Below are 14,647 nucleotides of genomic sequence, written 5' to 3' on the forward strand. Positions count from 1 at the left end.
CTAGATTAACTATTATATATTCTTTTTGACCAAATGTTTTTATGCCCCCCTTCGAAGAAGAGGGGGTATATTGCTTTGCTCATGTCGGTCGGTCGGTCGGTAGGTCGGTCGGTCGGTCGGTCGGTCGGTCCGTCCGTCCACCAGGTGGTTGTCAGACGATAACTCAAGAACGCTTGGGCCTAGGATCATGAAACTTCATAGGTACATTGATCATGACTTGCAGATGACCCCCATTGATTTTGAGGTCACTAGGTCAAAGGTCAAGGTCACGGTGACCCGAAATAGTAAAATGGTTTCCGGATGATAACTCAAGAACGCATACGCCTAGGATCATGAAACTTCATGGGTACATTGATCATGACTCGCGGATGATCCCTATTGATTTTGAGGTTACTAGGTCAAAGGTCAAGGTCACGGTGACCCGAAATAGTAAAATGATTTTCGGATGATAACTCAAGAACGCTTTTGCCTAGGATCATGACACTTCATAGGTACATTGATCTTGACTTGCAGATGACCCCTATTGATTTTCAGGTCACTAGGTCAAAGGTCAAGGTCACAGTGACAAAAGTCGTATTCACACAATGGCTGCCAGTACAACAGACAGCCCATATGGGGGGCATGCATGTTTTACAAACAGTCCTTGTTTAATTGTTTAAGTCTTTGACTTCTAAACTTTAATAGACCACCTAAACAATTTGAGCACTGTTTGCATTTACGCTGCAAAGGATCTACTTATTCAACTAATTCAATCATTTTACCAGGGACAACAAGTTAATTGCTTGTCTTTCAATTATTGGACCGTTTATTACCGGTATTGTTAAAATCTAACGTGGGCTGAACCACATACAAATTTGGTAGTACCAGTGGGTTTTTTATGGCAATTTCGGGGCCGATATTTGGCCCCATTCCCCTAAAAAAGTAGTATATATTTCCCCCTTTTTTGTAGAAAAAATCCCCTCCAGAAGTTTAAAAAAAAATAATTGTTTTTTTTGTTTTTTTTAGAAAGAACTGTCTAATGATACATATTTCTCAGATTTATTTCATAAACAACTAGCAAAGTATATAAATATAATATTAATATGATTTTGAATTATCATAAAGAGTTAAATTAGTTTTTCCCAAATCAGTGGTCACTTTTCACATTAATTTCATTTTTTCCCAAAATGGCCAGGAAAAGGCCTGATGTATCTATATTGTGTCGATATTTGTTGATAAAAACATTCCAATTTGCTCCATTTTATTGATAAAAAATGCTCAAATTTGCCATTTTATCGATTAAAAAAAATTCCAATTAGACTCAAATTGGCTAGGAAAACTGAGACTGTGCATGACGGCTGAACTGTCTGAAACTAATGTTGAAACAATCATTGATATATATTTAAGAAAAAGAACAGAGACATTCAGCTGTGAATATTGCATTCATACATACATGTGTATTCATATAATAAATATCATTACATATAAAAGACTGAATTTGTAATTTTCCCCTTTTCCTAAAAAACGACGCGTTTTTTCCCGTTTGGACGGGCCCCGCCACCATTCCCCTATAGGTGAAAAAAACACTGACGGTACAGTGTTTGCTTTACATTAAATGTATCTAACTACCCAATAATTTTGCCAGTTACGAAATATGGGATTCTACTGATTTTTTTTTAAATTAATGTTCATGCTTTTGTAGACTTTGTAGCCGGAATACCACCTTTTGAAACATGAAATAAGGTGTCACACAGCTCCCTATTTCCATACCCTTCATTGCCTTTTTCCAACTGAGATAAGTAGTTCTATCGGTAAGCGTGAGTAATTATTTGTAAAACAGTCAATTACAATTTCAGACAGCAAGCGGTCAAAGGTATTACCTTTTTCCAATTGATTAAGTTGCTTTACTGGTAAGCAGGCATAAATATTTCAACAACAGTTATTGCAATTTCAGCGGGCAAGCGGTCAGTGGTGTTCCATGTAGCCAATGGAGGAGCAGGGAGACTAGCCTGTGCTGACCTTGTACCCACAGGAATGTCTGCAATGTCATACGATATGGCCTTCTTGCTTACCAATTATGATAGGTAATGATTGGGAAATCACTTTTTCTTTTTAGCTTACCATAGCTATTTTTTTCATGCAAAATGTTTCCTTATCCTTTGGCAGTTTTTCATGAACAAATGTACTTTTTGCGTGTATTTTATGATGAGTTTATGACTTTTTCTTAAATAATGCAAAATAAGTGACTTGTTACCATTTTGGGTGTAAGCTTGTCTCTCTAGAATTTTTTTTTCATTTTGACATGTTTTACAGGATTTTGAAATAACTTGACGCAGATTTGTATCCGTATGAGAATGTTTGTAGAATGCATAGACCTCATCGCTTCATACAATTTCAGGGTCATAATTTGACATTGAAGGCTGATATGAGAATTTCAAATCTATTACAACGTCTGTAAGAAAGCAGTATATTTATGTTTGATTGCCTCATTGATAGGCCTAGTTTGCTCATGATTTGATTTGTTTGTAATTTTTTAAGGACTGAAGTAGAGGAGAGTGTAGCACTTTCTCTGAACACAGCCATAGACAATGTGCACGCAGTGCCCTTGCTGGATGGAGTGAGCTGCTCTCATGTCCGGGTCTACTTCCTTGGTAATACCAGGTGGTTACTGTACCAGTAACAAAAGTTATTTAGTACCAGTTATAATAGTAATTAGTTTGGACGTTACAAGTCGATTAAGTTGTTACTGTACCAATCACAAAAGTGATTTAGTGGTTCCTGTACCAGCCACAATAGTGATTCAGTGGTTCATGTACCAGTCACAATAGTGATTAAGTGGTTAATGTACCAGTCACACTAGTGATTAAGTGGTTAATGTACCAGTCACAATAGTGATTTAGTGGTTACTGTACCAGTCACAATAGTGATTTAGTGGTTTCTTTACCAGTCACAATAGTGATTTAGTGACTGTGGTTACTGTAAAAGTCACAATAGTGATTTAGTGGTTTATGTACCAGTCACAATGGTGATTAATTAGTTAGTGTACTAGTCACAAAAGTGATTTAGTGGTTAATGTACCAGTCATACTAGTGATTAATTGGTTACTGTACTAGTCACAATAGTGATTTAGTGGTTAATGTATCAGTCACACTAGTGATTAAATGGTTACTGTACCAGTCACACTAGTGATTTAGTGGTTTCTGTACCAGTCACACTAGTGATTAAATGGTTACTGTACCAGTCACACTAGTGATTTAGTGGTTTCTGTACCAGTCACACTAGTGATTAAGTGGTTACTGTACCAGTCACACTAGTGATTAAGTGGTTACTGTACCAGTAACACTAGTGATTTAGTGGTTACTGTACCAGTCACACTAGTGATTAAGTGGTTACTGTACCAGTCACACTAGTGATTAAGTGGTTACTGTACCAGTCACACTGGTGATAAAGTGGTTTTGCACTATGATTTGTTACGGGAGAGTGGTAACATGCTTATATTTTGTTAATAAAAAACATTGAATTTAAAATATTAACCAATTTAAATTCTGGTTATATTGGTTGAACATTATTTTAAGATAGAAAACATTCTTAGTAATAGGATTGCATGCAGATGTGAGTCTGAATGTGACTATTTCTTGTTTTTCAGGCAAAGACAAGGGCACCCTTAAAGCTCAGTTTGAGGATGTGATGATTAGCAATAACCATGCTCACCTTGGCAGATTTACCCCACATGTTCGCTGCATGACAAGTAAAATGAGTAAGTTCAGTTTTTTATCCAAATATCAGGACGGCAGTGAGCAGGGCCAAATAGCAAATGCCTACTTAATTTAAGTTGTGGGCACAAGGTTTTCTGATAAAATCCATAGATCTCCTGTATAATAAGAACAAGAGGCGAAGTGCTGTCACCATAGGATGACATATGCCCCCCAAAAACGCTTTTTCAAAACCTAAACGCATATTTCAAAACCTAAACGCGGACCCTAAATTCAAGATCAAAGGGGTCAGAATTTGTGTGCGTATAGAAAGGCCATGTCCATAAACACATGCATACCAAATATGAAGGTTACATCTGAAGCGACATAGAAGTTATGAGCATTTTTATGTCCCCCACTAAAGTAGTGGGGGACATATTGTTTTTGCCCTGTCTGTCTGTTGGTCTGTTGGTCTGTCTGTCTGTTTGCGCCAACTTTAACATTTTGCAATAACTTTTGCTATATTGAAGATAGCAACTTCATATTTGGCATGCATGTGTATCTCATGAAGCTGCACATTTTGAGTGGTGAAAGGTCAAGGTCATCCTTCAAGGTCAGAGGTCAAATATATGTGGCCAAAATCGCTCATTTTATGAATACTTTTGCAATATTGAAGATAGCAACTTGATATTTGGCATGCATGTGTATCTCATGGAGCTGCACATTTTGAGTGGTGAAAGATCAAGGTCAAGGTCATCCTTCAAGGTCAGAGGTCAATTATATGTGGCCAAAATCGCTCATTTTATGAATACTTTTGCAATATTGAAGATAGCAACTTGATATTTTGCATGCATGTGCATCTCATGGAGCTGCTCATTTTGAGTGGTGAAAGGTCAAGGTCATCCTTCAAGGTCAGAGGTCAAATATATGTGGCCCAAATCGCTTATTTTATGAATACTTTTGCAATATTGAAGATAGCAACTTGATATTTGGCATGCATGTGTATCTCATGGAGCTGCACATTTTGAGTGGTGAAAGGTCAAGGTCAAGGTCATCCTTCACAAGGTCAAGGTCATCCTACAATGTCAAACATCATATAGGGGGACATTGTGTTTCACAAACACATCTTGTTCTAAACCTATATGCAAAGTGTGATGGAAATTCAGACAGACAGACAGACGAACAGACAGACGGACGGAAATGCGATCACTATATGACCACCTTTGGGGGCATAAATTTTAAGTTCAGTTTTTTATCCAAACATCAGGACGGCAGTAAGCAGGGCCAAATAGCAAATGCCTACTTAATTTAAGTTGTGGGCACAAGGTTTTCTGATAAAATGCATAGATCTCCTGTATAATAAGAACAAGAGCTGTCACCATAGGATGACATATGCCCCTGGATAACGCTATTTTGAAACCTAAACCCAGATTTTGAAACCTAAACACGGACCCTAAGTTCAAGGTCAATGTCAAAGGAGTCAAAATTTGTGTGCGTATAGAATGGCCTTTTCCATATACACATGCATACCAAATATGAAGTTTACATCTGAAGCGACATAGAAGTTATGAGCCTTTTTTTAAACCTAAATGCAAAGTGTTACAGACTTTCAGACAGACAGACAGACAAACAGACAGATGGACAGAAATTCGATCGCTATATGCCCACCTTTGGGGGTATAACTTTTTTTTAGTGTAAACAAATTGTTCAGTATCTTTTTGAAATCAGTTTTCACTACTATTTTGTTCTAGTTCGATTAAAACTTGTAAAGATAAGTTTGATATTTCTTTTAAAGAATTTAGCAGTTATTTCAAAATACCACATAAATGAGCTTGCTGGTAGTAAAAAAGCAGTTGTTGTTTGACTGTGGATGTCATTGAACCGTGGCAAAATGAGTTTGAGATGGGAGTTATTGGAATCTCTGTCTTGATCGGTTAATCTGTTGTTTGTTCAGTCTGCATAAAATGGACCAAACTACTGCCAAATTTCCAAAACCATTTTTTTTCCTATTGCCATAATAAGAATATTTAATGTATTTTTAAGACAAGGAGCAGTGTCATGGAAAAATCATGGAATATCAGTTTGAACAGTATGATGTAAACATTTGTCTCCTATTCCAGGTCGTGAGTTGGTGTCCATAGTGCTCATGCTACTATGCCTGCTTGTATCCAAGCTCAGATAGATATCGCTGCTACAAACTAGCGGGAAGTGAGACCGCTGGATGGTCTCCCTTGTGCCACTTACATACGCACTAGACTGTAGTATAAAATGCTCAATATCTCAGACTGTGCCTATCTATTATGGCGCACCAAAGGGGTCGCAACTTTAACTTCTGCTGCAGCAGAATAAAATCCTGCTCGACCAGCACTTATTTTTAGATTATGGCATCAGCCAATCAGAATCAGATTACACATAGGCAAAAATCCTGTAACGTTGGAGCAATTTTGCACGTTCCTACATGACTTATAGATTTTCAAGCTTAATTATTATTTTATGAAACACTACAAAAAAAGGATGAGAATTAATAATAATTGATTAAAACACTAGATTATGAGTTTGTTGGAGTTTTTCTAAAGTTATCACTGGTCTATTTCGTTTCCGTAGAGGAAGCTTATGTCGTCCGTTTGTAAGCTCAAATTTGATTGGCTGACGGGTTCAAGGGCGTATTCTAAAAATAAATGCTGCTCGGGCAAGAACTTTGCTGGTCGAGCAGCATGTAGAAATTGCTCGAGCAGCATTTTTTTCTGCTGCAGCAGAAGTTAAAGATTCGACCCCTTTGGTGCGCCATATATCTATTGTATCTCCTTTAAATTTCAATAGTTTCACACTTAAGTTCTCGGTTACTTTAATGTTCACAATACTATTGTACTTCACTTAAATGTGTCCTAAATTATCTATATGACTGATCTGTGTCTATTAAATTGGAAAGACTTTTCTCATATGGACTGCATGCTTAATATTGACCATTGACGTGGCTGCGCAGGTTGCTCATAGCTATGTTGCACTGTGCAATGGCACTATATGTTAATTAAATGCTGCTCCATGGATTGCTTTAAGTTTTAAAAAATATGGTATCAATTTTTAATTAAAATTATTTTTTAAATCTAACATTTGATGTAAAACTTTGTTTAAAGTGTTAATCTCTTTTTAAGGGCTCCCTTGCTAGTCACTTTATGTCATAGGGCTCTCATTGTCATCACCTTTTATTTTAAATGAAATGTGTAAATAATTCAGACGAGTTTTAAGATTTTCTAAAAATATAATATTAACCCTTTCCCACTTAGTAGCAAAGTGAAAATGGCTATGTGCAAAAAGCATAAAACAAGAACAGCCTGCGAGTAACTTGCAGTCTGTTCAGGTTTTATGCTGTTTGTTGCTCATCAGTATCTAAGGGTTGGAAATGAAACCTTTACAACTTGAATTTAGTAAGAAAGGTATTTATTTAAATGTAACTTTCTAAGGGACTACAAATGCATCAAAATACTTATCTAAGTGGTAACAGGTTAAATACAGTCTCTGTGGAAGTCCCAAATCATTTATGCAAGTTATGGTAATCTATGCACATATCATAGGATCTTTTGGTTTTAAATTAGCGATATAAAACAGTCTCTGTGAAAGTCCAAAATCATCTATGTCCTTAGGTGATAGTAATCATTTATTTACCACTGGACTTAAATCTGAAGTATTTATTTTTCAAAACACAAACATTGATGCAGGGTTTATAATTTTTTTAACTTGACAAATTTGCGTGGAGAATCGTTTTGAGCAGATAACTGAAGAGTGTTCAATGTGGCTTAGTGGTTTACATAGTTATGCCCCCATTCAAAGAAGTGGGGATATAGTGGTTAACATTTTACTGTCGGTCTGCGGGTCTATCAGTCTGTAGACTCTTTGCATCCACACAATATTTAGGAAACGCTTTGACCTTAAACCATTGGCTAAATTGTAACTTGGGAGGAAAGGAAGACGACTATTGATTTTGAGGTCAATAGGCCAAAAATCGGGGCTACAGGAACTTGTCACAGTAAAAAAACAACAAGATATTCTGAGCTTTCTAACCTAAGATCATGATAATTCTTATAGTGGTTACTTTTAAGAAAGAGACAACACCTATTGGTTTTGAGGTTACAAGGTCAAGGTGACATGGTCTTTAAACAGAAAAATAATCACCACACAAAAACTTGAGAACATTTGACCAAGTACCATGCAAATTGGTGATACGGTTATGGGTGGAAAGTAAGACAATCATTAGGTCAATGGGGCTTGTACCCTTATTTTCTGCACAATATCTAGAGAAATTCTTAGGATCATAAAAATTAATATGCGGGTTAGACGTGACTCATGATGAACTCTTAGGACTTTCAAATCAAGACATCTAAGGTCAAGGCCAAACATCAACTTTGTTGCAACTTGAGGTGCATACATACAGTATATTACATACATCTAATTTTATTTTAGTTCTGATTATGTATGAATGCCAGGAATATATAAGGTGTTAACTCTTATGCCTTTGATTCCATATGAATAGTTTGTATTAACAGTAATTTCATAGAACTATTGATGCAAAATTGACAAATGATACTGTCTGTGAATATTTCGGTGGCCAATAATAACATTTGGCTGAATTTGCAAATATTTCTGTCAAATAATTGATGGACAAACGGCACATTCGAAAACAAATTGATTGGTTGTTTGATTGAATTTTGTCCCCCCCCCCAACTTTGAAGTGAGCAAGCACAATAAATGTTAATTTTTATGTCCCCCACTATAGTAGTGGGGGACATATTGTTTTTGCCCTGTCTGTTGGTTGGTCTGTTGGTTGGTCTGTTTGCGCCAACTTTAACATTTTGCAATAACTTTTGCTATATTGAATATAGCAACTTGATATTTGGCATGCATGTGTATCTCATGGAGCTGCACATTTTGAGTGGTGAAAGGTCAAGGTCATCCTTCAAGGTCAGATGTCAAATATATGTGGCCAAAATCGCTCATTTTATGAATACTTTTGCAATATTGAAGATAGCAACTTGATATTTGGCATTCATGTGTATCTCATAGAGCTGCACATTTTGAGTGGTGAAAGGTCAAGGTCAAGGTCATCCTTCAAAATCAGAGGTCAAATATATGTGGCCCAACTCGCTTATTTTATGAATACTTTTGCAATATTGAAGATAGCAACTTGATATTTGGCATGCATGTGTATCTCATGGAGCTGCACATTTTGAGTGGTGATAGGTCAAGGTCATCCTTCAAATTCAGAGGTCAAATATATGTGGCCCAAATCGCTTATTTTATTAATAATCTTGCAATATTGAAGATAGCAACTTGATATTTGACATGCATGTGTATCTCATGGAGCTGCACATTTTGAGTGGTGAAAGGTCAAGGTCATCCTTCAAGGTCAGAGGTCAAATATATGTGGCCCAAATCGCTTATTTTATTAATAATCTTGCAATATTGAAGATAGCAACTTGATATTTGGCATGCATGTGTATCTCATGGAGCTGCACATTTTGAGTGGTGAAAGGTCAAGGTCATCCTTCAAGGTCAAATGTATGGGTCAAAATTGCTCATGTAATGTCACTTCTGCAATATTGAAGCTAGCAATTTTATATTTGAAATGCATGTGTATCTCATGGAGCTGCACATTTTGAGTGGTGAAGGGTCAAGGTCAAGGTCATCCTTCAAGGTCAAACGTCATATAGGGGGACATTGTGTTTCACAAACACATCTTGTTTTTATTTGTATCGCAGTTTTCATAAAACTACTGTCACAGAATAATAACAGTTAAATGTACTTATTTGTTGAATGTTCCTGCCAAATGCATTAATTTTATAAAATGCATCCATTTGGTACTTTTTATTGTTAACTGAAAATAAACAGCCGTCATAAAAAAGTAGCCTTAAGCAAATGAATTGAAATAAAACACTCTTTCTTTTAAAAAATATTCGTAACATGATAAATTTCTTGTGGCCTTATGCAAATTTTAAACTATGTAACTGGTCAATGGCCGGATATGTCCTTCTTTGAGAATCTGACAGTTACATTATAGTGATTAGAGGCGAGTGTATATATTGACTCCTTTGTGATATGTTTATTATGGAGTTTTTATTTATCAGATTTGTTATAGCTAAAATACATTAAATTTTACCTGACATATGGCATTGAGTGTATTTTCCACTATGCCTGCTTAAATGTAAATGCATTTTTTGTATCGAATTCTTTGGGACTTGTTTATAGATATTCTTACTGAACAAGACCAAAGGCAGAATGATTTGTGAAAAAAATGAATTTATTGACTGGAATAACATCCCTTCCTTTTATTGGCGAGTTATTGTAAAAATTTGTATTTATGAATGGACATTAATTTCAGAATAAATTTACTTAAAAACGTGCCTAAACATATACTTGCCAATTGTTTCTCTTTTATTTTGTTATGATTTAAAGTGTCTATTAGTGTACCATGTTTATGCTCTTTTCATTTATATTAATAAACATTGAACTTTGATATTGTTGTTATTAAAATGCATATAAACTAGTAAGTCAGACTATTAATGGGTTGCTGTGTCAGCAGTTCATATGAGCTGCATTCTGAGAAAACTGGGCTTAATGCATGTGCGTCAAGTGTCATCCCAGATTAGCCTGTGCAGTCTGCTTAGGCTAATCAGGAATGACACTTTCCGCTTTTATGGTATTTTTAGTTTCAAGGAAGTCCCTTCTTACCGAAAATCAAGTTTAGGCGGAAAGTGTTGTCCCTGATTAGCCTGTGTGGACTGCACAGGCTAATCTGGGATGACACTTTACGCACATGCATTAAGCCCAGTTTTGTCAGAAAAAGTCTCGTATTATTTCAGGGCACCCCTAGAAAACTTAGTTGGGTTACAAGGGATAGTGCAAGCTCCAGAAAGTCTTAGTTGGGTTACAAGGGAAAGCGCAAGCTCAAGAAAATCTTAGTTGGGTTACAAGGGATTGTGCAAGCTCCAGAAAGTTTTAGTTGGGTTACAAGGGAAAGCGCGAGCTCCAGAAAATCTTAGTTGGGTTACAAGGGATAGTGCAAGCTCCAGAAAGATTTAGTTGGGTAACAAGGGATAGTGCTAGCTCCAAAAAGTATTCGTTGGGTTACAAGGGATGATGAAAGCTTCTAGAAGACTTAGTTGGGTTACAATGGAAAGGGCAAGCTCCCAAAATCTTAGTTGGGTTACAAGGGATAGTACAAGCTCCCAAAGGTCTTAGTTGCAACACAAGGGATAGTGCAAGCTTCCAGGAGACTTAAATGGTTTACAAGCGATATTGCAAGCTCCCAGAAAACATTACAAAAGCATTACAAGGGATAGTGCAAGCTTCCAGGAGAGTTGAGTTACAAGCACCCAGTAAACATAGTTGGGTTACAAGGGATATTAAAAGCTCCCAGTGGATTTTGGGTTACAAGGGATAGAGCAAGTTCCCAAAAGACCTGTGTTACAAGGGAAAGTCCAAGCTCCCAAAAGGCTTAGTTGAGTTACAAGGGATAGTGCAAGCTCTCCGGGCTAGTAGAAAATTTAGTTGGGTTAAAACGGATAGTTCAAGCTACCAGAAAACTAAGTTGGGTTACAAGGGATAGTGCAAGCTCCCAAGGCTAGAAGAAAACTGAGTTGGGTTACAAGAGATAGTGCAAGATACACAAGACACATTGTTTCAGTGGTGACCCTGTCCAGTATGAAGCACCTATAGTACATCATCTCTGCTCAATATACACATGTGCATGCGGGGTGGGTGTGGGTTGAACCAGAGATCCAAGAATTATCAAGCCAAACCAAGTATCCGCTTTCCTTTTTTCTCATTTCTGGTAAGAGTAATGCAAAGCTTATATTCACAAAGTTCCTTATGAGAAACTGAAACTTACAGGAAGTCCTTAATATCAACCACCTTAAGTCTGTGACTGTGGCTATTTCATGTTCCGGCCCTTTTTACAATAATTCTAAATTGTTCAAAACAAATAAATATGGCATATTTGAATAATAGTTATCTTTATGTAAGTAGAAAATATGTATTTTGCATTGCAAATTCTCCTTCAGTAATATGTACCCTTATTATGCCCCCCTTCGAAGAAGAGGGGTATATTGTTTTGCACGTCGGTCGGTTGGTCGATCGGTCTGTCCACTAGATGGTTTCCGGATGATAACTCAAGAACGCTTAGGCCTAGGATGATGAAACTTCATAGGTACATTGATCATGACTGGCAGATGAACGCTATTGATTTTCAGGTCACTAGGTCAAAGGTCAAGGTCACAGTGACTCGAAATAGTAAAATGGTGTCCGGATGATAACTCAAGAATGCTTAAGCCTAGGATCATGAAACTTCATAGGTACATTGATAATGACTGGCAGATGACCCCTATTGATTTTCAAGTCACTAGGTCAAAGGTCAAGGTCACAGTGACTTAAAATAGTAAAATTGTTTCCGGATGATAACTCAAGAATGCTAACACCTAGGATCATGAAACTTCATAGGTACATTGATCATGACTGGCAAATGATCCCTATTGATTTTCAGGTCACTAGGTCAAAGGTCAAGGTCACAGTGACTCGAAATAGTAAAATGGTTTCCGGATGATAACTCAAGAATGCTTACACCTAGGATCATGAAACTTTATAGGTACATTGATCATGACTGGCAAATGACCCCTATTGATTTTCAGGTCACTAGGTCAAAGGTCAAGGTCACAGTGACTCGAAATAGAAAATGGTTTCCGGATGATAACTCAAGAATGCTTACACCTAGGATCATGAAACTTCATAGGTACATTGATCATGACTGGCAAATGACCCCTATTGATTTTCAGGTCACTAGGTCAAAGGTCAAGGTCACAGTGACTCAAAATAGTTAAATGGTTTCCGGATGATAACTCAAGAATGCTTATGCCTAGGACCATGAAACTTCATAGGTTAATTGATCATGACTGGCAGATGACCCCTATTAATTTTCAGGTCACTAGGTCAAAGGTCAAGGTCACAGTGACTCAAAACAGTTAAATGGTTTCCTGATGATAACTCAAGAATAATTAGGCCTAGGATCATGAAACTTCATAGGTATATTGATCATGACTGCAAATGACCCCTATTGATTTTCAGGTCACTAAGTCAAAGGTCAAGGTCACAGTGACACAAAACATATTCACACAATGGATGCCACTACAACTGACAGCCCATATGGGGGGCATGCATGTTTTACAAACAGCCCTCGTTTTAAATGCTCAGTGAAAGTGTATTTTTAAACCCTTATACAAAACGCTCCTTTGTGAAAGCGTACCTTTATACACAAAGCTCTTTAGTGACAGCGTACCCTTAAAAACAAAACTCCTTAGTGAAAGCGTACCCTTATACACAAAGCTCCTAAGCAGAAGCGTTTCTTTATACACAGAGCTCTTAAGTGAAAGCATTTTTTTTACATGGAGCTCCTTAGTAAAAGCGTTTCTTTATACACAGAGCTCCTAAGTGAAAGCATTTCTTTATAAAAAGAGCTCCTTAGCAAAAGCTTTTCTTTATACAGAGAGCTCCTTAGTGAAAGCCTTTCTTCATAAAAAGAGCTCCTAAGTGAAAGCGTTTATTTATACACCGAGCTCCTTAATGAAAGCATTTATTTACTCACAGAGCTCCTAAGTGAATATGTTTCTTTATACACAGAGCTCCTTAGTGAAAGCATACCCTGATGCACAAAGCTCCTAGTGAAAGCGTACTCTTATACACAAAGCTCCTATTGAAAACATACTCTTATACACAAAGCTCCTAGTGAAAGCATACCCTTATACACAAAGCTCCATAGTGAAAGCATACCCTTATACACAAAGCTCCTAGTGAAAGCATACTCTTATACACAAAGCTCCTTATTTAAAGCGTACACTATACACAAAGCTCCTTATGTAAGGCGTAGTCTTATACGCAAAGCCAATTACTGAAAGCGTACCCGGATACACAAAGTTCCTTATTTAAAGCGTACTCTTATACACAAAGCTAATTACTGAAAGCGTACCCTGATACACAAAGCTCCCAAAAGAGTACCAGTATTCACCTTAGGGTTTTGGTACCCTTATTTACAAGGCTACTTTCACAAAACTCCTTACGGAAAGCATACCCTCATACAAACCCCGGCCATATGACTGATTTAAAGACAAATATATATATATATATATATACATAGCATAAGGATACCCAGTTTATCAACAAACTTCTGCAATTCTTTATACTTTAGCACAAAATTTTAATCAATCAAGTTATTTTTCCATTTAAATCTGTTTTTTCAATCTATTTATCAAAACCTTTCAAGGCATTATTAACTTGCATCAATTATATACAATTTATTATTCTATAAACATTAAAATTAATATGTGCGACAAGATTAAAGAATTTCTTAGGTAGCTTAGTAAAACTGGACCAGGACTTTTTTTATTATTATTTGAATCCTAGTCTCTCATTATTCCATTGGAGAATGTAAAAACATGGTATCACACTTTAAAAAGGACATTTAGCAAGTCAATTGAATGAGAATTTAACACCTAACAGGTTTTACACCAAGAAAATCAAATATTTGTGTACATGTAATTGTTCACATGATCCCTCAAAGTAGACCCAGTAACAGTTTAAAACCTTACACAAAAATTCCATTGTCATCAAAATTGTATACATTTCAGTCATTGTAAATCAATTTTAACTACCAGTACTTTTCCCATTATTCATCAGTAAATGTCAATTTGTATTCTACATGAAGCCGTTAATTTATGCTTAACCACCCATGCAGAATTTTAACTGTGGGAACACATCAAGGTACGAGTTTGAATTAATGCAACAATCTTTTACTAATCAAACACTCAAAATGCAAATTTTCTTTTTTTCTTTCATGTCAGTCAGGCGCATTAGATTTATGGACTTTTTTGCAATTGAAGAAGAGGTTTCATGAACCATTTAAATTCACTTAAGCATCATGTCACTCCAAATGTGTT

At 36.5% G+C, this 14,647-nt stretch overlaps 1 protein-coding gene across 1 annotated transcript in view; it reads left to right on the forward strand.

Annotated features, from left to right (window-relative positions):
* LOC127843264 (uncharacterized) overlaps nucleotides 1-6,207 on the forward strand; it is a 38,478-nt gene extending 32,271 nt beyond the window's left edge. The window contains exons 8-11 of the mRNA XM_052373141.1: nucleotides 1,934-2,063; nucleotides 2,518-2,630; nucleotides 3,626-3,736; nucleotides 5,792-6,207. Of these exons, the coding sequence (XP_052229101.1) occupies nucleotides 1,934-2,063; nucleotides 2,518-2,630; nucleotides 3,626-3,736; nucleotides 5,792-5,853 (416 nt within the window). The 3' untranslated portion in view covers nucleotides 5,854-6,207. The remainder of the gene's footprint in view (nucleotides 1-1,933; nucleotides 2,064-2,517; nucleotides 2,631-3,625; nucleotides 3,737-5,791) is intronic.
* The last annotated feature ends 8,440 nt before the right edge of the window (nucleotides 6,208-14,647 follow it).

Source organism: Dreissena polymorpha, chromosome 8 (assembly GCF_020536995.1).
Source record: "Dreissena polymorpha isolate Duluth1 chromosome 8, UMN_Dpol_1.0, whole genome shotgun sequence".
NCBI lineage: Eukaryota > Metazoa > Mollusca > Bivalvia > Myida > Dreissenidae > Dreissena > Dreissena polymorpha.